The following is a 26,468-nucleotide window of genomic DNA, read 5'->3' on the forward strand; positions in this document are numbered from 1 at the left end:
CATATTCATGAGGCTAGCATAGCGTCTCACTCTCCATTGTATACCGGTGGTTGACGTCAACCCCCCTCATCGAATATTCAAAAAAGTTTTAAAATAACAAGATATATCAACCAATCCAAAGAGAGGAATAGGCGGGACCGCGAGAGCTTGACAGCCCACCGTTCTGCTCCGTGGACAACGAATCCCATTGTTAGAGCGGAAACACAAGCGCCTCGTCATTATATTCAGTATCTCTGGTGATGGGTACGCCCAGAGTCTATATGGCTCTGGGTCTGGTTATGCCCATTCTGGATTCAAACACCTCAAACTTTAGACAAACGTTTTTCTACTGTAGCCTACTGATATTTTATTATTTGTCAGAGACCAGTCTAGTCTGACATTCTCAACCCTGGGGAGCCTCAGAGAGCAGGAATAAAGGATACAACTAACTAAATATAATATAAATTACACAGTTTGAACACAAACATAATTCACAGAGAAATATATTGACATTTAGAAGTAAAATAAACAAACAAATTAAGCCCAGTGAAACTTATAACAGTATGAAAATGAATGCACTTGTTACTGTAAGTCGCTCTGGATCAGAGGTTGATAGCTTTACAGTACATGTTTCAAACTCATTCCAAGGAGGGCAGAGTGTCTGCGGTTTTTCGCTCCACCCTTGTGCTTGATTGATGAATTAAGGTCACTAATTAGTAAGGAACTCTCCTCACCTGGTTGTCTAGGTCTTAATTGAAAGGAAAAACCAAAAACCCACAGACACTCTGCCCCCTTAATCCAGTATAAACAAATGTTTAGAAATTATTACACAAGAGACAAAATTCACAAATTCTGCAGCACAACGGTAGACACATGTCTTAAGTGTAAAACTAACAATGACTCAATAATCCATGCCTTCTGGGAATGCTATAATCCGTCTGTCTGCATATTTCAAGACATGGCATATGGGAGTGCAGTGAGATACCCATTGGGATACTTTTCCTGTCAATCATCTTGAAAAACACATATACTTAAAAACTGGAAATCAACCAATCCTCTATTGTTAACACAATGGAAAACTAAAATGCTTCATTATCCAAATGTTGAAAGTACGTGGGCGATGGAGAGAAACAAAATGGTGCCGTTTGAGGCCATGTGGCAGAGAGTGATGCAGGTGCTGGAGATGGGGGTGTGAGCAGGTGGGTCTGGGCAGGGGTGATATTATGGATGTTGGTGTAGTTGTAGTTTGTATGTGGCTGTTTGTATTGTAAAAACATTATAAAGCATTATTAGACCTTTGTAACAATCATTCAAAACCAGCTCGTTCATTTTCACTTGTGACAGGAAGAGTGGAAGTTGAGGAAGAGCACGTGGACAGGGAATCTGACTGGTCTGTTGGGATGGAGAGGTTGCTCTCAGACTCACTGACGCTGCCGGTTTGGGGAACCAGACGATACTCACGAACAGGACAGACACGCTCAGTGAAGTTAGGCTGGAAGCAAATGTCTTTGGAGCCGTGAAGCCAGGCCTTTAAAGGTAAAGGTTACATGTAATATGTGAGATATAAGATGTGATTTACACTGTAGATAACAGTAACACATATAAGATACAAAGATTATAATGAAGTGTATTGAATGGTAAAGAGCAACCAGTGATAAATAGTACCTCTAAATTGTCCTTGTCAAGAAGGTCCTCCAGGTTCTTGCCTGGATTAGGCACAATGGGAATGAGGATGCATCTCAGTCGTTCTCTACAAAGTGATAGGGTCAGTTCAGAATCAGAGTTTAACTTATTTTCAGAGGAAGAATGGAGCCATGACAAAGTACTGATAGAAGCCTAAGCACAACCTTATAACCATAAAGCCAAAGCAGAGATTTTGGATCTATTTACCTGTGATGTTATTTCCCTTCATGGAATCCCATAGAATGGGCTGACTCCAATCACTCCAGAACTCGGACTCGCCACAATCGCTGTTAACTCGTGCTCGCACTTGAAACTCATACCGACTGTTCTTTAAGGGGTCATTTACAATATATTTCTGTTCCCATCTCAGAGTAGAACTCTGAAGAAAAGAACAAAGAGAGAGTGGAGGAGAGAGAGAGAGAGTTCTTTCAAAGATTTGTCCAGTATTTTGTTGAAAAATGACCATTAGGCTACAGAGTCCAAACAGTAGTCCAACGTCTGAGTCCTGACCCCTCCCCACCTGCCACTTGTTGTTGTTTATTCTGTAGCGCACTTCACTCTCAATGCAGTGGTTGTTCTTGCTGTTGTTCCAGTACAGATTCAGCTCTGGGTCTTTGTTCATCTCAACTGACAGGTTGGTAGGAGGGTAAAGCTTCACTAGAAAAAGCATCAAGGAGGGTCAAACGTTAACGACACATCAAATGAAGATTGAATATAGGACAAACACACATGCTGAAAAGCCTAATTTAAGATGACTATTGCTATTTACAGTGGGGAAAAAAAGTATTTAGTCAGCCACCAATTGTGCAAGTTTTCCCACTTAAAAAGATAAGAGAGGCCTGTAATTTTCATCATAGGTACACGTCAACTAAGACAGACAAAATTAGATTTTTTTTCTCCAGAAAATCACATTGTAGGATTTTTAATGAATTTATTTGCAAATTATGGTGGAAAATAAGTATTTGGTCAATAACAAAAGTTTCTCAATACTTTGTTATATACCCTTTGTTGGCAATGACACAGGTCAAACGTTTTCTGTAAGTCTTCACAAGGTTTTCACACACTGTTGCTGGTATTTTGGCCCATTCCTTCATGCAGATCTCCTCTAGAGCAGTGATGTTTTGGGGCTGTCGCTGGGCAACACGGACTTTCAACTCCCTCCAAAGATTTTCTATGGGGTTGAGATCTGGAGACTGGCTAGGCCACTCCAGGACCTTGAAATGCTTCTTACGAAGCCACTCCTTCGTTGCCCGGGCGGTGTGTTTGGGATCATTGTCATGCTGAAAGACCCAGCCACGTTTCATCTTCAATGCCCTTGCTGATGGAAGGAGGTTTTCACTCAAAATCTCACGATACATGGCCCCATTCATTCTTTCCTTTACACGGATCAGTCGTCCTGGTCCCTTTGCAGAAAAACAGCCCCAAAGCATGATGTTTCCACCCCCATGCTTCACAGTAGGTATGGTGTTCTTTGGATGCAACTCAGCATTCTTTGTCCTCCAAACACGACGAGTTGAGTTTTTACCAAAAAGTTATATTTTGGTTTCATCTGACCATATGACATTCTCCCAATCCTCTTCTGGATCATCCAAATGCACTCTAGCAAACTTCAGACGGGCCTGGACATGTACTGGCTTAAGCAGGGGGACACGTCTGGCACTGCAGGATTTGAGTCCCTGGCGGCGTAGTGTGTTACTGATGGTAGGCTTTGTTACTTTGGTCCCAGCTCTCTGCAGGTCATTCACTAGGTCCCCCCGTGTGGTTCTGGGATTTTTGCTCACCGTTCTTGTGATCATTTTGACCCCACGGGGTGAGATCTTGCGTGGAGCCCCAGATCGAGGGAGATTATCAGTGGTCTTGTATGTCTTCCATTTCCTAATAATTGCTCCCACAGTTGATTTCTTCAAACCAAGCTGCTTACCTATTGCAGATTCAGTCTTCCCAGCCTGGTGCAGGTCTACAATGTTGTTTCTGGTGTCCTTTGACAGCTCTTTGGTCTTGGCCATAGTGGAGTTTGGAGTGTGACTGTTTGAGGTTGTGGACAGGTGTCTTTTATACTGATAACAAGTTCAAACAGGTGCCATTAATACAGGTAACGAGTGGAGGACAGAGGAGCCTCTTAAAGAAGAAGTTACAGGTCTGTGTGAGCCAGAAATCTTGCTTGTTTGTAGGTGACCAAATACTTATTTTCCACCATAATTTGCAAATAAATTCATTAAAAATCCTACAATGTGATTTTCTGGAGAAAAAAAATCTCAATTTGTCTGTCATAGTTGACGTGTACCTATGATGAAAATTGCAGGCCTCTCTCATCTTTTTAAGTGGGAGAACTTGCACAATTGGTGGCTGACTAAATACTTTTTCCCCCCACTGTATCTCCCTCACTATCTTTAAGCATCAGTTGTCAGAGCAGCTTACCGATCACTGCACCTGTACACAGCCCATCTGTAATTAGCCCACCCAACTCCCTCATCCCCATATTGTTATTTACATTGTTATTTATTTTGCTCATTTGCACCCCAGTATCTCTATTTGCACATCATCTTCTGCACATCTATCACTCCAGTGTTAATACTAAATTGTAATTATTTTGCACTATGGCCTATTTACTTACCTCCATAACTTACTACATTTGCACACACTGTATATAGATGTTCTATTGTGTTATGTTCTGTATGTTTTGTTTATTCCATATGTAACTCTGTGTTTGTTTTTTTATCGCACTGCTTTGCTTTATCTTGGCCAGGTCGCAGTTGTAAATGAGAACTTGTTCTCAACTGGCTTACCTGCTTAAATAAAGGTTAAAAAAATAAAAAAAATATGAAGAGTGATCAGATGAATTGCAATTAATTTGCCATGAAAATGAACTTAATTCCAAAAAAACATTTCCACTGCATTTCAGCCCTGCCACAAAAAGACCGGCTGCCATCATGTCAGTGATTCTCTTGTTAACACATCACTCTCCTTTTTGGTAAAATAGACCTTACACAGCCTGGAGGTGTGTTGGTCATTGTCTTGTTGAAAAACAAATTATAGTCCCACTAATCCCAAACCAGATGGGATGGCGTATCGCTGCAGAATACTGTGGTAGCCATGCTGGTTAAGTGAGCCTTGAATTCTAAATAAATCACTGACAGTGTCACCAGCAAACCACCCCCACACCATAACACCTCCTCCTCCATGCTTTACGGTGGGAAATACATATGCAGAGATCATCCGTTCACCCACACTGCGTCTCACAAAGACACGGCGGTTGGAACCAAAAATCTCCAATTTGGACTCCAGACCAAAGGACAAATTTCCACCTGTCTATTGTCCATTTCTCTTGTTTCTTGGCCCAAGCAAGTCTCTTCTTCTTATTGGTGTCCTTTAGTAGTGGTTTCTTTGCAGCAATTCGCCCATGAAGGCCTGATTCACACAGTATCCTCTGAACAGTTGATGTTGAGATGTGTCTGTTACTTGAACTCTGTGAAGCATTTATTTGGGCTGCAATTTCTGAGGCTGGTAACTCTAATGAACTTATCCTCTGCAGCAGAGGTAACTCTGGGTCTTCCATTCCTGTGGCGGTCCTCATGAGAGCCAGTTTCATCATAGTGCTTGACGGTTTTTGCGACTGCACTTGAAGAAACATTCAAAGTTCTTGAAATGTTCCATATTGACTGACCTTCATGTCTTAAAGTAATGATGGACTGTCGTTTCTCTTTGATTATATGTGTTATTTCATAGTTTTGATGCCTTCACTATTATTGTACAATGTAGAAAATAGTAAAAATAAAGAAAAATCTTGAATGAGTAAGTGTGTCCAAACTTTTGACTGGTACTGCATATGTGTACCTACCGTAGGAGTCCCCTTGAAGCCTACCATTGACTATGTACATACCCAGCGTCCGACAAAGCTGCAGGAGTTGTGACCCGTTTTTGTTGGTTATGTTGTCGTAATATAATAATATAATATGCCATTTAGCAGACGCTTTTATCCAAAGCGACTTACAGTCATGCGTGCATACATTTTTGTGTATGGGTGGTCCCGGGGATCGAACCCACTACCTTGGCGTTACAAGCGCCGTGCTCTACCAGCTGAGCTACAGAGGACCACGTCGTAGTTGTGTCTAGGGGGGCATATGAGGGAGGGAATGCTGTCACCTCCAGGTAGGTGTTTGTCCCCCTGTGTGCTGAGGGTGTCAGGTTCTTATCCAGTTCTGGCATTTAAGTTGCCACAGATTAGTACATGTCCCTGGGCCTGGAAATTGTTGATCTCCCCCTCTAGGATGGAGAAGCTGTCATCGTTAAAGTATGGGGATTATATTGGGGGGATATAGGTAGCACACATGAGGACATTTTTCTCTGTTGAGGTAATTTCCTCATTACATTTCTAGTCAGATGTAAAATGTTCCTGTTTTGACTAATAATAATAATAAATAATAATAATATGCGATTTAGCAGATGCTTTTATCCAAAGCGACTTACAGTCATGCGTGCATACAATTTTGTGTAAGGGTGGTCCCGGGGATCGAACCCACTACCTTGGCGTTACAAGCGCCGTGCTCTACCAGTTGAGCTACAGAGGACCACAATAATATAATATGCCAACAATCATGTGCGCATACATTTTTACGTATGGGTGGCCCCGGGGATCGAACCCACTACCCTGGCGTTACAAGCGCCATGCTCTACCAATTGAGCTACAGAGGACTGGGTTAGGTCTGATCTATACCAAATTAGCATACCCCCTGAGTCTCTTCCCTGTTTCACACCTGGTAGTTTGGTGGATGGGACTACCAGTTCTCTGTAACCTAGAGGGCAACCAGTGGGTCTGTCTCCTTTATGTACAAAAGCTGAAGAACATACTTACATCCAGGTACTTTCCGCAGGTGCTGGAGTTGTAGGCAAAGTCATGACAAACAGAAAGGAAAACACTGCACACTGCAGCTCATGCTCCCAGGTGATATTTATTAATAACAACGTTTCGACCGTTAGGTCTTCCTGGGTCGAAACGTTGTTATAAATAAATATCACCTGGGAGCATGAGCAGCAGTGTGCAGCGTTTTCCTTTCTGTTTTTCCGTCTCCTTCATACCATGTTTCTTGTAGGATGACAATGTCTGTATTTCCAATTTCTTTGATGAAGTCTGGGTTCCTGCTCTTTGGGCCAAAGGCAGACAACCTCAGACCTTGAATATTCCAGGATGAGATAGTATAAGCTTTGTGTTCCATAGTGTCTAGTGTTGTTTTTGTGTGGTTTAGGTCCGGACCATCACAGTAGGTGTGAGCAGAGCATGTTGAGCATCTGATATATACCTCTAAGGTCGCAGGATGTTGCTTGGTCACGGAGGACAGACTTCTCGATTTTTGCCCAAATTACTGAGAAAAGGGAAGTGAAACCTCTGTGGCCATGTTCGAGACGCTCATATATAACAAGAACGGTTCGAGAGCATCAAATCCATGATGCATTGTGGATAAATGTTGACTGATTGACTGATCTACAAATAATGCTGAATAGTTATTTATGATGCAAGGTGATTTGTAGATCAGTCAGTCGGCTGTGGTTTGCACTGTCGGCGCCAATCTCGAACGAGCCCTGTGGCATTACACTTCCGCCAAAATGCGCAATAGCCGAGAAGCCAGAGATACTAAGCCTGGGGACGAGGTTACTGTTCTCTTAGCAGCAAGATATTATGCGGCGGCAAGATCGATGATTTATATTCTTCAAAATAAGAGTCCCCTTGCAAAAACACGCTACATTTTGGTAATATCGATTTGTTTTAGCACTCTAGTGCAGTACAGCGGTTTTCACAGCATTGCAACCACCTAATGTGACGTATATAATATCCAGCAGCACTTTCTACTCGACCCATTCCATTGGTCCCAATGCAATACACAGTAGGCCTATAAATTACATATTGGCTAATAGAGAAAAAACGATTCTGTGCGAAGGTTAAAAGTGGGGTTGGGATTACTCAGTAGGGTCTGTAGAATTAGAATGTCTTAATATCCAGCAGCAGTTTCTACTCCAATAATTCAATAGGCCTACTGTGTATTGCATTGGGTCCAATGGAATGGGTGAGGTAGAAAGTGCTGCTGGTTATTATATAAATCAAATTAGGTGGTTGCAATAGTGTGAAAAACGGTTGTACTGCACTATCGTGCTAGAAAAATCGATATTCCCAAAACTTTGCATCTTTGCAGGGGGACTCTTACTGTGAAGAATAAAAATACTAGATTGTTCTGCCAGGATAATATCCTGCTGCTTGGTATTTAGACCTCAGTCCCCCATGAAATAATCCCATAAATAGATTCTACAGACCCTACTGAGTATTCCCAACCCCACTTTTACTTCCGCACCTAGAATAGTTTTTTCTCAATAGTTCTCTCTACTGCCCAAAACTGAACATTGTATTTAAAAAAAATATATATATACATATTTCTAATTATTTTCATAAATTCGTTCTTGCATATGCTTATAGGCACATAGATTAAAATTGAATATAGTTTGAATGAGTTATTCACGTTGCAATGTTTTGAAATGCGGGCATTTATTTTGAAGGTTTTGTCATTACCATACAAAAGTAGCGTCATCATTTGTGCTGCTGGCCGAATACTAGTCAAGCTACCTACTCATAGCTATTTGGTGTCTGATAGTCATCACTGTCTAATCATGGGACTAAGAACAAAACCAAATTCTGCTCTAAAGGCGTCGAAGACATTGTTTGTTTTACCTTGTCTGTTTACATTTCTTTTAGTGGGCAGTCAAGGCGAGAATACTGCTATGGACAATGTTGCTACTGAGAGGAGGGCTGAGGAAAGCCATAGACAAGACAGTGCCAACCTTCTTATATTCATAATGCTCTTAACTCTCACTATTTTAACCATTTGGCTGTTTAAACACCGTCGCTTCAGGTTTCTACACGAAACAGGACTGGCTATGATCTATGGTGAGGACCGTCGTGAACTCTGTAGCTAGCTATAGTAGCTTTCTAGCTAACGTTAGCTATATAATTCAGAATGACAACACTTGAGTGAACTACATTCTCCAGTTCATGCCACAGCGTTGCAAGATGGCAATGAAATAGCATGCCTTGACTTTCATGCATTATGCCCATATTAACTTGTACTTGTTATTTCTTGATAAGATGTATTTGACACCTCTTTGCATCTTGTATGTTTGCATGTCTGACTGACCTCTATCTCTGTCCGCTCCTCAGGTCTGCTGGTGGGGGTGATCCTTCGTTTTGGTGTTCATGTGCCACGAAATATGAACAATGTGACTATGAACTGCAGTGTGAATGCCAGCCCAGCAACTCTTCTGGTCAATGTCAGCGGGCGCTTTTATGAGTACACACTGAAGGGTGAAGTCAGCACTGTTAAGGGGCATGACGTGCAGGATGATGAGATGCTCAGGAAGGTACATTACTCTTTCACTCACTCTCAACTTACACACGTATTGCCAGCAGACTGGATGGTCCTAGACCTGGACAGTAGTCTACTCTGAAATGGTCTCCTTTCACTGTCTCCCATCATGACCACTGATGGCTGAAAAGACTTGATAGTCATCATATTGCTTTTACCCATCAAGTCTTTCCAGATCAGTAATGAATGAAGAGGAGGAAAGGGAGCTATTTAATACTTTTGTGACAAAGCCTACAACCATAAACATGGGCTGGATGTTGTCTGATAAGCTTTGAGCTGCCTGCAGAGGAGTGATTCGGCAAAGACAACCACTCACAGAAAATAGGTGATCAGATGGTAGTGTATAGATTGTTGCAGTGTGGGTTTATTAGTTATCTAACTTTTCTTTATTTTCTGTCAGGTGACCTTTGACCCTGAAGTGTTTTTCAACATCTTGCTGCCTCCAATCATCTTCCATGCTGGCTACAGCTTGAAGCGGGTAAGACACTTCATGGCTTGAAGACTGTGTGCCTGCACCATAATAAAGGATTCTGTATTCATTCTGGTGTACTAAACTGGAATACTATTTTGTTGTCTCCCCTACACCTCCATTGTGTTTCAGCGACATTTCTTCAGGAACCTGGGGTCCATCCTTGCCTATGCTTTCATGGGGACAGTCATATCATCTTTTGTCATTGGGTGAGCCCATTTCTTTAAAACGGTCAAAAACGTGGTTCAGTGTTTCAACTAGGATTTTTTTTTGCAGTGGTGGCAAAGTTGGCATGGGGGGGGGGGCATATAAATGGGCGTGGCCTATGACAGTCTTTGATGTTTTAAAGCTAATTTCCTGCAATTCTACACATTTTGCCATGAGGCAGAGGGAAAATATTACAATTTTAAAGCAAATTTCGTGCAATTCTACACATTTTGCCTTTGGTTATGCTGTGTTCTTCTGCTATCTGACTGACTCAAACAGTATAACAAAATCAATAGGGGCCCCATGCCATGACTATACCACAACTATGCCACGACTATGCCATGTATGCCAATTCAGCTTTTACAGTGCCTTATAGAAAGCATTCACACCCTTGACGTGGAATGATGTTTAGCAATTTTTTTAAGTCTATAAGGCACTGTAAAAGCTGAATTGGCATACATGGCATGCCATGCCAAAATAAATTCAGGAGTAGAAATGTGCTTAACAAGTCACATAATAAGTTGCATGGACTCACTCTGTGTGCAATAATTGTGTTTTAACATGATTTTTGAAGGACTACCTCATCTCTGTACCCCACACAAACAATTATCTGTAAGGTTCCTCAGTTGAGCAGTGAATTTCAACCACAAAGACCAGGGAGGTTTTCCAATGCCTCGCAAAGAAGGGCACGTATTGGTAGATGGGTAAAAAAAAAAAAAAAGAAGACATTGAATATCCCTTTTGAGCATGGTGAAGTTATTAATTACACTTTGGATGTTGTATCAATACATCCAGTCACTACAAAGATACAGGCATCCTTTCTAACTCAGTTGCCGCTGCTAAATGGATATAGGGGAAACACTGGTTATTTTGGAGTGGTTTCAGCTTTGTGTTGTAGCACGGTGGTTCCCAACCTTTTTTGGTTACTGTACCAACAACTGAATTTTGCTGTGCCCGGAATACCCCTGAAGTACATCCTCATGTGCATTTTACCAGTAGGCCTATGGTCTCATGAGTCTTCTCAAGTACCCCCTGTCAATTGTCCCTGGACCCCTGGTTGGGAACCACTGAAGGAGACATACATTTGTGGGTGATTTGTCATAAACTAAAAGATTCAAACCTGTTGGAATTATGAACTAATCACGGTCTTGAGTGAAACATTATGGAGTCTTAAAGGAGGCCTGGGTCATAAATATGTAAACTTTGATCAATTATTTCTCAATTATGCTTTTAGATACATATTTCTACAAAGGACCCTTCTATGGATCAAATTTCATGAAATTCCTCCTAATCATGGTCTTTTTTTGTTCTGCTTTCGTGATTAATCACTCTCTTTTCTCTTACAGGCTGGTTATGTATGGCTGTGTGACATTAATGAAGGCGGTTGGGCAGTTGGGAGGGGACTTTTTCTTTACTGACTGCCTCTTTTTTGGTGCCATTGTCTCAGCCACAGACCCAGGTAATCATCCCCGCCCTGACTAGCATAGCCTATACCAGGGCTATTCAACTCTTACCCTACGAGGTCCGGAGCCTGATGGTTTTCTGTTCTACCTGATAATTAATTACGCCCACCTGGTGTCCCGGGTCTAAATCAGTGCCTGATTAAGACGTCCACATGCTTCCCATCCGAATCAGTTCGGAACAGTTCGTGCATATATTATGACAGCATTTTGTGACGTTTTTGGTCTTCGGCAAGGGTTTTTTCGGCTGTTCATGCGCACAATCTTTTTCTCTCGAGGTAAGCCGAAGTTGGTAGCCGAAGTGATTGGTCAACAGTAGGAATTCTTCAATTAAGTGTTTGTTGTCATTCAATAAGAGACAACTCATCGTCATGCACATTATTTCACTTGAGAATTACTGCACCAGACATCTGTTATATGTAAAATTGCGCGACTAAGATCTTCTTGGCAAAAACGTCAGACTTTTGAGGAAGTGTATACTGGCTACGGCGTCTCAAGATGGACAAACAGTACTATTGCCACTTTTTCAAAATGTTCAAGTGAAGATCTTTTTAAGGGAGTATGCGAGCAAACGCGTTCAGTTCACCTAGCCGAATCGAAGCATGCTGAACCCTTTATAGGGGAACAATGAAAAAAAGCAGTGGAACTGGCTTCGAAGTCTAGAGTTGAGTTTGAGGGGCCAATTCTGTACACAGTGCTATAATATGCTTTAGCTGTCAACTCCATTTAACAGTTTTATGAACTACTTTAGCCTTTGTGTTGGTAATTTTAAGCATTCGGGTTAGCCTTCATTGCTTTTAAGCATTCGGGTTAGCCTTCATTGCTTTTAAGCATTCGGGTTAGCCTTCATTGCTTTTAAGCATTCGGGTTAGCCTTCATTGCTTTTAAGCATTCGGGTTAGCCTTCATTGCTTTTAAGCATTCGGGTTAGCCTTCATTGCTTTTAAGCATTCGGGTTAGCCTTCATTGCTTTTAAGCATTCGGGTTAGCCTTCATTGCTTTTAAGCATTCGGGTTAGCCTTCATTGCTTTTAAGCATTCGGGTTAGCCTTCATTGCTTTTAAGCATTCGGGTTAGCCTTCATTGCTTTTAAGCATTCGGGTTAGCCTTCATTGCTTTTAAGCATTCGGGTTAGCCTTCATTGCTTTTAAGCATTCGGGTTAGCCTTCATTGCTTTTAAGCATTCGGGTTAGCCTTCATTGCTTTTAAGCATTCGGGTTAGCCTTCATTGCTTTTAAGCATTCGGGTTAGCCTTCATTGCTTTTAAGCATTCGGGTTAGCCTTCATTGCTTTTAAGCATTCGGGTTAGCCTTCATTGCTTTTAAGCATTCGGGTTAGCCTTCATTGCTTTTAAGCATTCGGGTTAGCCTTCATTGCTTTTAAGCATTCGGGTTAGCCTTCATTGCTTTTAAGCATTCGGGTTAGCCTTCATTGCTTTTAAGCATTCGGGTTAGCCTTCATTGCTTTTAAGCATTCGGGTTAGCCTTCATTGCTTTTAAGCATTCGGGTTAGCCTTCATTGCAATCATATGGAGTGTAAGTATGTGACGTTCCTGCTGTTGCTCCCACAGTGACAGTACTTGCCATATTCAACGAGCTGAAGGTGGATGTGGACCTGTACGCCCTGATGTTTGGAGAGAGTGTACTCAACGACGCTGTGGCCATAGTCCTGTCTTCGTAAGTCTCCGTCCTTTTCAACATGTCAATGAGCACCACACACAGTAACATCACATCGAGCACCTCTCCTCATCTTCTTGTCTATGTTGTCCAATCCTGTCACTTTCATTGGTGTTTGGAGATGTGTTGACTTTGTGCAGACACTAACCCCACCCACTCACATTTTACTGGGCACCTGTATACAGAGTTCTTCTGCATTACGAAAAGCAGAGCAGGCAGGCCCAGCATGGCCATGGAGAGACCACAGCATTGGTAGAGGAACAGGGGAGCCCCCCTAGGTGGGCTATGGTTATAGTCTGCCTCACCCAGCTTTACTATACCCCATTCCTCCTGCTACTTTAGGTTACTGTAGGCTCAGCAAATGACCAGCTAATGAAAACAGGTCCTTGAGTAGGGCCTAAGTGGTTACAACAATGGACTGTTCTTATGTTGTGACCCCTACTGAAGACCTGCTCAGCACAGCAGATGGCGTTGTTTTTGGTACCTTGTGTACTTATTTATAGTAAATACCAGGGTTAAAAGTGGGCGTTGTGGAAAACATAATTCCTCTTGTAAGGGAGTATGCGCTGGTGATTTGCTGTTCGTGTAGAACGGGTGTAGCCTACGTGTTGGTTTTTTTTTTTTTTTTTTTTTTTTCAGTGTGTATAGTTCTCTAAACTTTCTCAGTTTTGCTCTTTTTTGCTGTGCAGGCTATTTGCTGTCCTGGTCGTTTAGAGTGTGTGGAACCCAACTGCAGTCCTTGTGGGGTTTACAATCAGCATATTTCTTAATTAGCATCTCAATTAGCAATTAAATTAGCCTATGCCAAGTCAGACCTTTTAATCAATCTGTTCTCACACCATTAAATGATCAAGAGACCTGTGTGGAGTGGAGTTGGGTTCCTATAGGTTGGGATTTGTTTCACAAATGATCATTTCCCCTTCAGTTTTGGAAGGAGAGGCTCTTATAACTGTGTGGTAGGCATAGCTGCTAGCTATGTAGACATGGTAAGCACCTCCCCAGACTTTTGTGCTGTAAATACAAAAGATGTGGTTCGTTCCACGAAATGAGTCCCTTTTGGGTAGTGTAACTTGGTGGAGAGAGAAAAAAAACTACTATAGTAAGTGCCAAATAAAGTAACAGGGTTGATGATTTCATCTTACATTGGCCATAAATCCCCTTGTTACAGGGGAATGGAAGCTTGTTGTGTGCATCAGGAGAATGTAAGCTTCACAATATCTTTTTACATTGATAATAAAATGTCTTCCCTGTCTATCTATGGGTAACAAGGTTGACGTGTTATGCTCGACCCACTCAGTTTTTCACCACAAAACACCAGAAAATGTCGAAAAATATTATTAACAGCTCACCTGCTTTTACACTATGATTTGACTATTAATTCAATGTGTCACCATATTAAAACGAGAGTTCTATTTTAAATAGTCACTCAGTATGGGTAACGCCTTCGTTGGGCTTGGTCAATAAGGAACTCCTATCACACAACGTCTATCATAGACAGACAGGAGCGACAGCCAATAGTGGGGACCCCGCTCCTTTATAAGGCGCTGTCGCTCCCTCACCTCACTTTTGTTCTTCCTTACGAGGTCGTAATAGTTTTTCATACTCTCCTCAGCATCGACTCGGACTACTGCTTTCCTGCTAAACTGTTCAGAGGCGAATCCGTGAGGTTTCGCTGCCGAGCGTAGGAATTCCGCTACTTGTTGAGAGGATGAACATTTTACCGGAGTGTAAAACTTTCCTCTGGCGAGATAGCTTCACATGACTAGCTTTGCCCTTACCAGCCCACCTAGCTACCACTTTGTGCTTCTTATTCCCATTGAGGTGGAGGAAGGAAGAGAGTTGAGACTTTGCTAACTCTCGCTTCAGGCGAAGCTAACCCAGCTAGCTCACGAAGAATGCATCTTCTCTTCAGCTAGTAGTGTGCTAGCACCAGAGTGATTAACCCTTGAAGGGGAACACTAGCTTTCTACGCCAGGACTAGCTAGCAACAACACAGCTAAGCGTCAGCGCACATGACTAGAGCTAGCTCTCTCTCTCTACCTACAGGGTAGCATTCTTCTCCCCACCTACTTACCAGTGCCCTCGCTGGCTAGGCTGACCGGTCCTACCTTTTGGTACTGCGGTCGTGGGTGATTCTCTAGCCTATAGAGCAACGCTCCACTTGGTGCTCTCAAGTTACTGCGTACCACCTACAACCAGACTTATAGCCCCAGGCTTGTAGCTTACTCCAACAGAGTTATGGCTACCTCTTCCCAGTGTGCTGCAATAGCTAGACTACTAATCCACTGGGTGAACGCTATATAGCTAACGACAAGACTAGCTAGCTACACGGCCAAGCGTCAAACAACACATACATAGCCCGGGTTTCCATACCGGACCTATGGCTACCTCTACCCCTTCCACAGGGCAAGACCAGCGTCTTGCCCGTGTGGGTCTTTTTATGTCAGGGAGGGACACATTCCATCTGTGTCGACTGCTGGAGCTCCCAACAAGTTGAAGCTAACCAGCTAGCTCACCAATTTTCAGCCTGTAGAGCGACATGATGCTCTCCGGCTAACAAAGTGCAAACTAAATCTAGGTGTTTAGCCCACTAGGCTACCACTAGCTAGCTGAACTGTACGACCCCATGCTCAGGCTTTGAGTAGCCTACGTATAACCCGGGTGACAGAACCATCTCTCCCAGAGTTATGGCTACAGTTTTTCCCCTGTGCTGGGCGACCTAGCAGCCAAGCACTCAAATTCCTGGAATTGCCTGCTAGCTACGGCTAAAACTGAACGGTACTACGGTCAAAAGAGGCTCTCCAGACCGAATAGCAACACAGCTCTCCTCTGCAAACATGGTGCTAGCTATAGCCAGCACAGTAACCCACTGCATTGGGTGAACACTGGCTAGCTAATATCAACTATGAGAACCTCATGGCTTAGCGTCATCTAGCACACGCTTAACCTAGTTAACATGCCTAGGCAGCCGTCAGTGACCCAGAGTCCCGCGAGTATTGTATGGCGTTACTGAGAACCGATCTGTGCTAACTCAAGCTAGGCTACCAGCCCTCCCGGCTAACGCCAACAGGCCAGCTAAATACTGTCTTGTTATTACTAACTTAACCCTCATACATAATTTGTCTAGCACCCAGTTGCTTTGTACTTACTGTTTGATCCGGTCGCCATTCTATGATCCGGTCCACGGGTCGGCATTAAGACAGTCTAGCTGATGCTAGCTAAAGCTCTCCCCTCGGTATCGCTTTAGGGTCAAGCGGAGGCTGGACGGGTAAAATTCAGTCTCCACCAAGCACTGTTCCCACCCCGTACTTATAGCACTTTGCCTCCATAAATATATAGCTTTTTACCCCCCGCAGAGCCTTGTGATTTATATAGCAAGGGTAAACCCCTGAACCAGGGCAGACCTGGAGGTAAGCAGTCCTTCGCTGCAGTCACAGCAAAATTCTGCCCTCCCAAGCCCCCTGGTGGCCAGGATGACTAGAGATCCTAGGACTCGATCCCTAGCTTGTGAGAGGGGCAGCGTGCTCCTGTCTCCAGTTCAGCGTAGACATCTCTCCTCACCCGGTGGTGGTGGTACTGGAGGAATTTCTCTGTTTTGTTCTACCAATCCACGATACAGCAGCTCATATATTGACCTCGCTAAAAACAGTGGTACAATTGGGAGTTGGACTTCGCTCACCCGAGTGCCCTCCCACTTGATTATTTCAGCCAATGGCGGAAGACAATCTGTTCGCTCTCCCTCTGTGTCTGCTTAGGTCAGCCAGGAGTAGGACGACAGAACATCAGTCGCCCTCAAGCGCTATCCCCGTTCCTCTTCATAAACCTTCTCTGTTGCATCCAGGCACCTTGTCATGGGCACATAGCTCCTTATTAGTGACTCGTCGCTACGCCACCAGAGGTCATCCTTGTCTCAGGCATACGAGAGCACCTACACACCCCGCTGACTAGCAAAGATTTGCGTCAATTCCACTCTATCCTAGGATAGGGTTTTGACTGCACTGGTGACCCGCAACCATTTGGGCGCGTTTGCTCCCCACATCTAGCAGACGAACTCCCAGACTGTTAGACGCAGCAGGTGCCCGTCTCGATAGCCACAATTGGACACTATGCTTAGTGTTGTTCTCACATCAGCGTCCCGGGCTCATTTCCCTGCCCCGCCATTCACTACATGGGTACCATAATGGCTCGGTGGCTATGGGACAATCAGAACACATTTTGCATGTGCTTCCAAGGGTTATGCCTCTAACAGATCTTCCACTCTGCTCCCCTGCATGTGCACTCTTGCTATAACTGATATTAATGTCTAGCCTCCCCACCGTGGGAGAGCCTAGCTGTCATCAGACAGCTTATTTTGGTGCAGGAGCGATACAACGACGGTACACTCCCTCTAGTAAAGTTGCTTTAAGGAGAAATTGCGTTCTACATGCCTAAATCTCCAGGCTTATGGGCCCTGTCAGTCTCACTGTTATACAGTATAGCAGTTTTCAGCTACAGGCAGGCGTACTTCGCCTACACCCTGGAAGCTACCGTTACGCAGGGATATGCTGACCCCAGCGAACTGAGAATTTCCATCCCTGTCCGGATATGGTGGCTCTTTGGGCCTGGCCCGTGAAAGGATGAATCCTAATGCGACAGGCCTACTGCCCCTTCCACACGTTCGCTGCTCTATGACAATAAGTGGCGTGTGTTTGAAAGAGGAATCACCAACGCAGCATTCCCTTTCTTTGCTCCGTTCCAGAGATACTCTGCTTCTACAGGACGTTTTGGACAAGGGAAAAGCCTTTTCCACTATAAAGGTGTATTTGGCTGCCATCTCCGCCTGCTGTATGAAGGGCGCGCGTCGCCTACGCTCAGTACCCTAACAGCCAGTCCCATCATGGGATCTTTCTGTTGTGCTTGAGGCCATTTCACAGCCGCCGCTCGAAAGCGTGGAAATTTGATTTTTCATTTAATACCTCTTTCCTTAGTCATTGCATCCACAAAGCGAGTGAGTGAGCCGTACGCACTATCAGTTTCACCACTCGTGCCTGTACCTTGCCCTGGGATTATCCAAGGTTACTTCAACCTAAACCCTTTTTTGTGCCTACCTCTGTTTTTCTCCATGGAGGAACAGTGTTTCCACTGCTTGTATCCTGTGCATGTTTTGTGCTTCTACATGGACAGGACGAGAGCCCCGTTTTTGGCACCTCCCCACGCAGGGAGACCCATTTCTCGCCAAGTGTTTATCCTTTGGATAAGTGTAGATTATTATAGGACATTGGGTTGACCACCTCTGGAGGGCTTCAGAGCTTATTCCACCAGAGGTGTGGTTGCGTCATGAGCATGGTTTATGGAATCTCTGTTCAAAGAGATTTATGCGACATTTAGGGGTACTCCCCCTTATTTCTCCATAGGTTTTACCGATCTTGGCGGCACAGGTGTGCTGGGAGTCGGGACCTCAGAGTTGAGTCTGTCTAGACTTCCTGGCTTCGGAGGGTATGCGAGATCTACCGGAGTTGTCGATGTCCAATGCTGAGTGACCAAACTATTATTTGAAATAAAACGTTAGGTCACTTAACGTAACCCCAGTTCTATGATAATATGAGTGAGGTCACTCGGCACGTTGCCCTTCACGCTCTTTTTAAGGAAGAATGTATACTTGTAAAAGTGAGGTGAGCGGGAGCGACAGCGCGACTGACATTTTAACATCTACACCATTCTAACACAGAAAATATGCTTTTTAACATATTTTGAACAAAAATATAAACGCAACAATTTCAAAGATTTTACTGAGTTACAGTTCATAACAGGAAATCAGTCAATTTAAATAAATGCATTAGGCCCTCATCTATGGATTTCCCATGACTAGGCAGGGGCGCAGCCATGGTTGTGAGGCTGGTTGGACGTACTGCCAAATTCTCTAAAGTGACATTGGAGGCAGTTTATGGTAGAGAAATGAACATTCAATTATCTGGCAACAGCTCTGCTGGACATTCCTGCAGTCAGCATGCCAATTGCACGCTCCCTCAACTTGAGACAACTTGAGACATTGTGTTGTGTGACAAAACTGCACATTTTTTAGAGTGGCCTTTTATTGTCTCCAGCACAAGGTGCACCTGTGTAATGATCATGCTGTTTGATCAGCTTCTTCTTGATATGCTACACCTGTCAGGTGGATGGATTATCTTGGCAAAGGACAAATGCTCACTAACAGGCATGTAAACAAATTTGTGCACAACATTTTTGAGAAATAAGCTTTTTGTGCGTATGGAACATTTCTGGGATATTTTATTTCAGCTCATGAAACATGGGACCAACACTTTACATGTTGATTTTATATTTTTGTTTAGTATACTTAATTATCTCTTTTTTTTTTGGAAAACTATTTAACTCATATTGTAATTAATTATAGGTCATATTTAATGGAAATCTGGAAACACTAGACAGTTACTTTCAAATGAATCACTAATCACATGAAATAAATAATACTTTTCTGAAATGACTTTGTCAAAGCAACAAAATAACTAGGGCTTTACCATGACGGTGAAAAGTTGGGAGAAATGTTTGGGTTAAGTGGGCTAAAATCTTCCTAGAAGTCACAGAGGGACATGTCAAAATGCAGAATCTTGGCACTTTAGAAAGTCTTGATTCACATTTATGGAATTTTCCATGTGGTCTATATTAAAGGGCACTTCATTTATTATAACATTTAGAATTCAATATTGGTGCACAATTTCTACTTAAAATATAAAAGGGACACAAAAGGGACTTATTTTGTGGAACGACCCATGTACAGATGTTGCAGAGATACTATATCTTACTGATTTCTTCACGTTTTCCCTTTACTTTTGCATTGCAAACATATGAGTTGTTAGTAGTAGAGCCTCCTGACTCTTACACCTGTCTTTGGCTCCATGTGTCTGCACTGGTTACAGCTCCATAGGTGCCTACCAGCCAGCCGGGGACAACAGCCACACCTTCGACGCCACAGCCATGATCAAGTCTTTTGGTGTGTTCCTTGGGGTCTTCAGTGGATCCTTCGCCCTCGGTGTGGCCACCGGCGTCATGACTGCACTGATATCCTTTCGCCACCTTCGTGCCAGACGATGGCATTCATTCAAAAGAAAAGCCTGTGAATTTCATAGATTGAAATTGAAAGTCTGCTAATCTGCTTTATCTAGGCAACTTGGGGTTTAAAGCATTACAGCTTCTATTCTCCAGAAGTAACGCGTTTGCTATGTTATGGTGTTATCTCATCCTGAATGTTGGGATGTTTCTGTGATGGATTGAAGTTCTCTGTCTGTTCCTTGACCTGTCGCTCCTCACGTCACCAAGTTCACCAAGCTGCGTGATTTCCCCCTGCTGGAGACGGCCCTGTTCTTCCTCATGTCCTGGAGCACTTTCCTGCTGGCTGAGGCCTGTGAAATGACTGGTAACTAATGCAGCGTTTACACAAACACGTACACACACGGTTTCAAGCTTACCTTTCATAGGTGAGTCCCCAACACATGCTGATCTGTGTGGACTTCCTCGTTCAGGTGTGGTAGCCGTGTTGTTCTGTGGGATGACCCAAGCTCACTACACTTTCAACAACCTTTCTCCTGACTCCCAGGACAGGACCAAACAGGTACTGGAACACATACCAGTCTATTTGTCTTAACCATGCTGTTGGTTGTTGTTAGGCTATGCCTGGCCTAACATTTTAATATTAAATACTTTGTTTTCGTTGATATTGTTTTTGTCTCTCGTCCCAAAGCTATTTGAGCTCCTGAACTTCCTGGCGGAGAATTTCATATTTTCCTATATGGGCCTGACGCTGTTCTCCTTCCAGTCCCATGTGTTCAATCCCTTGTTCATCATTGGAGCATTTGTATCCTTAAAAAGAGAGAGAGGGAGAGAGAGAGGTGTTTTTTCTTTTTTATACAGCCAGTGTAATGTCTTAAATTATAACTGGATGTAGTTTTTCCCATCCAGAAGCCACTTTCCTTTACTGCTGTCCCCTACCAGATTGCAGTATTCCTTGGCAGGGCAGCCAACATCTACCCCCTCTCTTTCTTGCTCAATTTGGGCCGTAAGAACAAAATTGGGTCTAACTTCCAACATGTTATGATGTTTGCAGGTAGGAGGCTGTCTATAGTTGTCATGTACTAGAAGGAGTTGAATGATTGATGATGTCTGTAGATCATGTTTGTTGTTGTTTGTGTAGTTTTCTCTGAATTCACTGTCCTCTCTGATATCTGTTGATCAGGCCTGCGGGGGGCTATGACCTTTGCCCTCTCCATCCGGGACACGGCCACGTATGCCCGGCAGATGATGTTCTCCACCACCCTCCTGATCGTCTTCTTCACTGTGTGGGTGTGTGGAGGCGGCACCACCCCAATGCTCTCCTTCATGAGCATACAGTGAGTCTCACCTAGATGTCACAACTTTCACCACTAGTTTGATCATCATGCCTCGATATAGATGGATGGATAAATAGCTCTACTGTATGTTCTTCTTACACATTCTCATCCTTGTGTTTGTGCTAGTGTGGGAGTGGACTCGGACCAAGACAGCTCAGTAAGTAACCAACCATCTGATTGTTCATGATTCTGAAATTTGCTTCTAAAGGACAGCAGAAGTCAGTTTACAGGGTAGCATTGTGTGGACAAAGGAATACGAATAGTGCACAATTGGAGATTGCTGTTGTACCGTTATGGTATTACAGAAGTCACATGCTCTTATGTGTCTTCTCAACACATCACTTTTATGTCTTTGAGCAGGTGACTGTTTCGGATGGAACGCAACGTAGGAACACCAAACACGAGAGTGCCTGGCCTTTCAGAATATGGTACAATTTCGACAATACGTATCCTTTATTTGCAACATGTCACACACCCAAAGCCTTTAGAATGTGGTTGTGAGTCATTATATGAAGCCATAACAATCCAGTCTTCAACTTGGACCAACCATTGAGGAAACACTATTCAATGGTGATTATATGCACAGTATAGGGCAGTGCAGGATGCAATGTTAAACATTATAAACTGGGTTGGTCGAGCCCTGAATGCTGATTGGATGACAGCCGTTGTATATACCACGGGTATGACAAAACATTTATTTTTACTGCTCTAATTACGTTGGTAACCAGTTTATAATACCAATCAATCAATCAATCAAATGTATTCATAAAGCCCTTTTTTACATCAAATCAAATTTTATTTGTCACATACACGTGTTTAGCAGATGTTATAGCGGGTGTAGCGAAATGCTTGTGCTTCTAGCTCCGACAGTGCAGTAATATCTAACAAGTAATATCTAACAATTTCACAACATATACCCAATACACACAAATCTAGTAAGGAATGGAATTTAAGAATATATACATATATGGACAAGCAATGACAGAGCGGCATGGACTAAGATACAGTAGAATATTATAGAATAGTATAGAATACAGTATATGCATATGAGATGAGTAGTGCAAGATATGTAAACATTATTATCAGCAGATGTCACAAAGTGCTAAACAGAAACTCAGCCTAAAACCCCAAACAGCAAGCGATGCAGATGTAGAAGCACAGTGGCTACGAAAAACTCCCTAGAAAGGCAGGAACCTAGGAAGAAACCTAGAGAGAAACCAGGCTCTGAGGGGTGGCCAGTCCCCTTGTGGCTGTGCCGGGTGGAGATTATAACAGTACATGGCCATTAAGGCCAGATTTTTCTCCAAGATGTTCAAACGTTCATAGATAAGGCACCTCGGGGTTTGTGGTATATGGCCAATATACCACGGCTAAGGACTGTATCCAGGCACTCCGCGTTGCGTCGTACGTTGGCCATATACCACACCCCCTCGGGCCTTATTGCTTAATTATACACTAGAGGCCACTCCTATGAATTTCCTTTGCAAAGTGAAGGCAAGTCAGTTCATGTGAGACACATTCCTCAATGAAAATATGACAAGGCACTAAATGCCTTTATAGAGGTTATTCCTTTATTAATGATGATTGGGTTCAGACCACTATAATTAAGCAATAAGGCCCAAGGTGGTGTTGTATATGGCCAATATACCACTGCTAAGGGCTGTTTGTAGTCACAACTCAACGCAGAGTGCCTGGATACAGCCCTTAGCCGTGGGATAGTGGCGATATACCACAAACACCCGAGGTGCCTTATTGCTATTATAAACTGGTTACCAACTTCATTAGAGCAGTACAAATAAATGTTTTGTCATACCTGTGGTATACGATCTGATATAACACGGCTAACAGCCAATTAGCATTCAGGGCTCGAACTACCCGGTTTATAACAGTGTTTAGAGTCCCTTGAGGATTAGATCCCTTGACTGCAGCCTTCTCCAGCTACCTGAAACCCCTGTTGACTCACAGCGGCCCACCCCTCACTGCCACCCTGCCTGCCTGCTGTGGCCCCTTGGCACGCTGTCTCACCAGCACTCAGGCATATGAGGTGAGTGTTCTCACACACACACACACACACACAGGTAATGGTAGTGGTTCATGATTCCTTCTCTCTCTAGAATGAAGGGCACCAGCACAATGATGACTCTGACGAACTGGTCCTGAATGACGGCAATGCAACCATGTATGGTGACGTCACAGTGAGCACCGATGCCTCGGGCGCCCGCACCACCAACCATAAACACCTGTCTGCCTCCACCATGGGTGTGACCTCGGAGGAGGCCCTGGACCAGGAGCTGGCGTTTGGGGAGCATGAACTGGTCATCAGAGGAACACGTCTGGTCCTGCCCATGGACGACCCCCTTGAACCCACTTTGACCCTGCCCCCTCCCCCCACCTCCCCTCCGCCTTTCTCCGATCCCTTTTCAGATCCCTTCTCCGATCCCAGACGCAACAGACTCTAGAGGCCAAGGGTTCCCTTTTTCTGTCTAGCCATCCCTTGGTCTTGAACAACCCCTGCTTTGAAAAGCAAAATGGGTTGTGTTGTGGTCTTTACCCATGCCTGCCTCTTTCTCCTCTCTGTCCATTCATGTATTTGTATATTTTAAAAAGTACATCCTATATTTATTAATTTACTCTTATTTATTTGTATGTTGAGGTTTTCATTGTTGCTCTTACCCCATAGGGAATTTTTGGTGGTTTCAAGAGCCATGCTTGTTCCTTTTTCAAAACACAGAAACATAAATATGAATTTCAGTGGTGGTTTTTATGTTGCGCGAATAGTTTAGGGTGTATTTTAGTTGCTAGTAAGTTCTGAATAATAAGTTGCGCTCAGTTCTCCTACCTGACTGCTACTGCCTGACGTGAGGGTCATTATTTAAATCAGAGGCGTTTGTATTGAGGGATCTAGGAGGCTGAACTGTTTTAAACAAGTGCCTAATGATATATATATATTTTTTTTTTAATGTATGCAGATTTGTACATATTCATTAATAATTTACAGTAAATAATTGGGATTATTATAACTTGAAACCCTGCTCAGTGTTATACCAAGACCCTGCGGAATTCAATGTGATATTGTACTATGAACCTTTTACCGTAAATTGTAATATTCATTAGTTGTAGATCACAAATGTATTAATATCCATTTGCAAATGAAGGCAGGTGGAAATTATTAAGATATGTCATTACTTTAAATGAAATAGTGAAATGTTCATAAGCAGATTTATAAGTCTGGAGATTTATAACTCCACTCTTGCTCTGTTCACTACAAGGCCCTTATCTATAAGCAGATGCCTTGATACTGAATCTAACGACCTGAGCAGAAAGCTGTGGTGAAGGGTTTGGTACAATACCGTACAGAGCTGCTGTCTATGGACTCAGTCCAGTCGGGCTTAATGTGTGTATGGGCTCCAAGACAGCTAGCTGGAACTGTCACTCCCTGAGCTCCTGCTATGCAGGATTAGTTTTGGTTTTCAAAGAATTATACCTGCCTTTCTTTCTCAGTCAGGTGGGCAGAAACTATGAACAGATTTTGATTTTTGCGCTTTATTACATATAATTTGTTTGCATTGTAATCTTTATTTAGATTGAGCCACTCGAACTTATGTTGAACGACCTGACTACAATGCAACCCTACCACCGACAGTAGCTAGAGTAACCACATGTTATGAATGCAATGGTTCATATAGTCTAACTGGAACTAATCTGTAAATGGGATTGTTGTTCTGCTCTGATATTTAGCATAGTAACTTAAAGGTCAGTTGTTAAAGTAGCAGCAAATTGAACCTGAAAAGGTGAGGCAGCCTTTACTTGTTCCAACAGTATTTGGGTGTATGATATTGATGTAGCTTTATTTTGTGAATAGTTTTGTTTTTGTGTGAATTCAAAAAAATATAGTTAAATTGGATGTGGGGAGAGACAATCTTAGATCTCTATTACTCATTTGTAGTTGACAAAGTTATGCACAGTCTCAATGTACAGTAGCCTAAATTCTAAATATGTCAATCTAACGTGAATAAAAATAAATGTTCCTCTTGGGCTACAACATTAATTTTGGATTATTCTTTTTTTTCTGTTTCAAGTACCAAATCCATCTCACTGTTTTGTATTTATTTACAAGTATGTTATAACTTTAACTTGTTGTATTTCACAAACACTTCCTTTCAGTATTAAACGTGTAAAGAATAGTGGTAGCCACATTTAAATGGACTGATCAACCAACATTTCACACCAGTAAGTGGTTAATCGTTCATTGAAGTTCGTTCAAGTCTTGGCCAATAATATTCTGCGTTGAAATGCAATACTGTTGCGTTGATTCGAAGGCAGTCGTATCCAGTCCTGATTTTTTCCCCCTGATGTCTTGACTCCGGACGAGTGGTTTGGTCTTTTGTAGGGTACATTTACTGTAGTAGGCTATATCCTGTTCAGAAGAAAAGTGGCGCTTGTGTATATCGGGGAGTTCGTGCGCGCGTCCAACATAACTTTCTTTGAACTTGGTAAATTGCATGGACAGATCTGAATCTTGTGTCGGAATTGATGAATACAAGGACATTAGAAACGACTTGTATAGCTATTGGCGAGGTATGTTTTTCGAGTAGCCTAAATTGTAAATGTAAAAGCTATGTAAACACGAATGTACAGTTAGTCATTCGATATAATACATGGCAATATTGACTGATAAATAGCCATCACTAGCACATTCTAGGCTGCTGCTGCCTACTGAAATCACTGGCCACTTTAAGAAATGGAACACTAGTCACTTTAATAATGTTTACATATCTTGCACTACTCATCTCATATGTATATACTGCATTCTATTCTATAATATTCTACTGTATCTTAGTCAATGCGCTCTGTCATTGCTTGTCCATTTATGTATATATTCTTAAATCCCATTCCTTACTAGTTTTGTGTGTATTGGGTATATGTTGTGAAATTGTTAGATAATACTGTCTGAGCTAGAAGCACAAGCATTTCGCTACACCCGATATAACATCTGCTAAACACGTGTATGTGACAAATACAATTTGATTTGATTTGATATTAGGCTGTTTCTGATTTGCACCTTAGAATATTGCATTTCATGTCTGCTTTATGCTAGAATCAGCACTAGGCTACATTACCCCTTTTAACAAGCCTATTATTAATAGTTTGCAGTTTGCCAATGAATTGGGTCCAGGATTCCATAGCCTACCCACTCTGGCGACGTCAG

At 42.8% G+C, this 26,468-nt stretch overlaps 1 protein-coding gene and 1 pseudogene across 2 annotated transcripts; one reads left to right on the top strand and one right to left on the bottom strand.

The window, feature by feature from the left end:
* Positions 1 to 1,244: 1,244 nt before the first annotated feature.
* LOC311099856 (cytokine receptor common subunit gamma-like) lies at positions 1,245 to 6,736 on the bottom strand (annotated as a pseudogene). Its single transcript, XR_014615725.1, has 4 exons — positions 6,679 to 6,736; positions 2,183 to 2,319; positions 1,645 to 2,041; positions 1,245 to 1,507 (listed from the first exon to the last, which is right to left on the bottom strand). The product of XR_014615725.1 is annotated as a cytokine receptor common subunit gamma-like (transcript).
* Positions 6,737 to 8,259: 1,523 nt separating this feature from the next.
* LOC311100061 (sodium/hydrogen exchanger 6-like) lies at positions 8,260 to 25,294 on the top strand. The gene is made up of 16 exons (XM_084140803.1): positions 8,260 to 8,593; positions 8,864 to 9,063; positions 9,469 to 9,546; positions 9,670 to 9,746; positions 11,091 to 11,203; positions 12,773 to 12,878; positions 19,793 to 19,934; positions 20,184 to 20,289; positions 20,396 to 20,484; positions 20,614 to 20,727; positions 20,865 to 20,976; positions 21,106 to 21,259; positions 21,386 to 21,416; positions 21,620 to 21,705; positions 23,198 to 23,303; positions 23,374 to 25,294. The coding sequence occupies exons 1-16, from the start codon at positions 8,317 to 8,319 to the stop codon at positions 23,716 to 23,718; spliced, it is 2,136 nt and encodes a 711-aa protein (XP_083996929.1). The 5' UTR covers positions 8,260 to 8,316; the 3' UTR covers positions 23,719 to 25,294.
* Positions 25,295 to 26,468: the final 1,174 nt, after the last annotated feature.

Source organism: Coregonus lavaretus (assembly GCF_964263955.1).
Source record: "Coregonus lavaretus genome assembly, chromosome: 24".
Classification (NCBI taxonomy): domain Eukaryota; kingdom Metazoa; phylum Chordata; class Actinopteri; order Salmoniformes; family Salmonidae; genus Coregonus; species Coregonus lavaretus.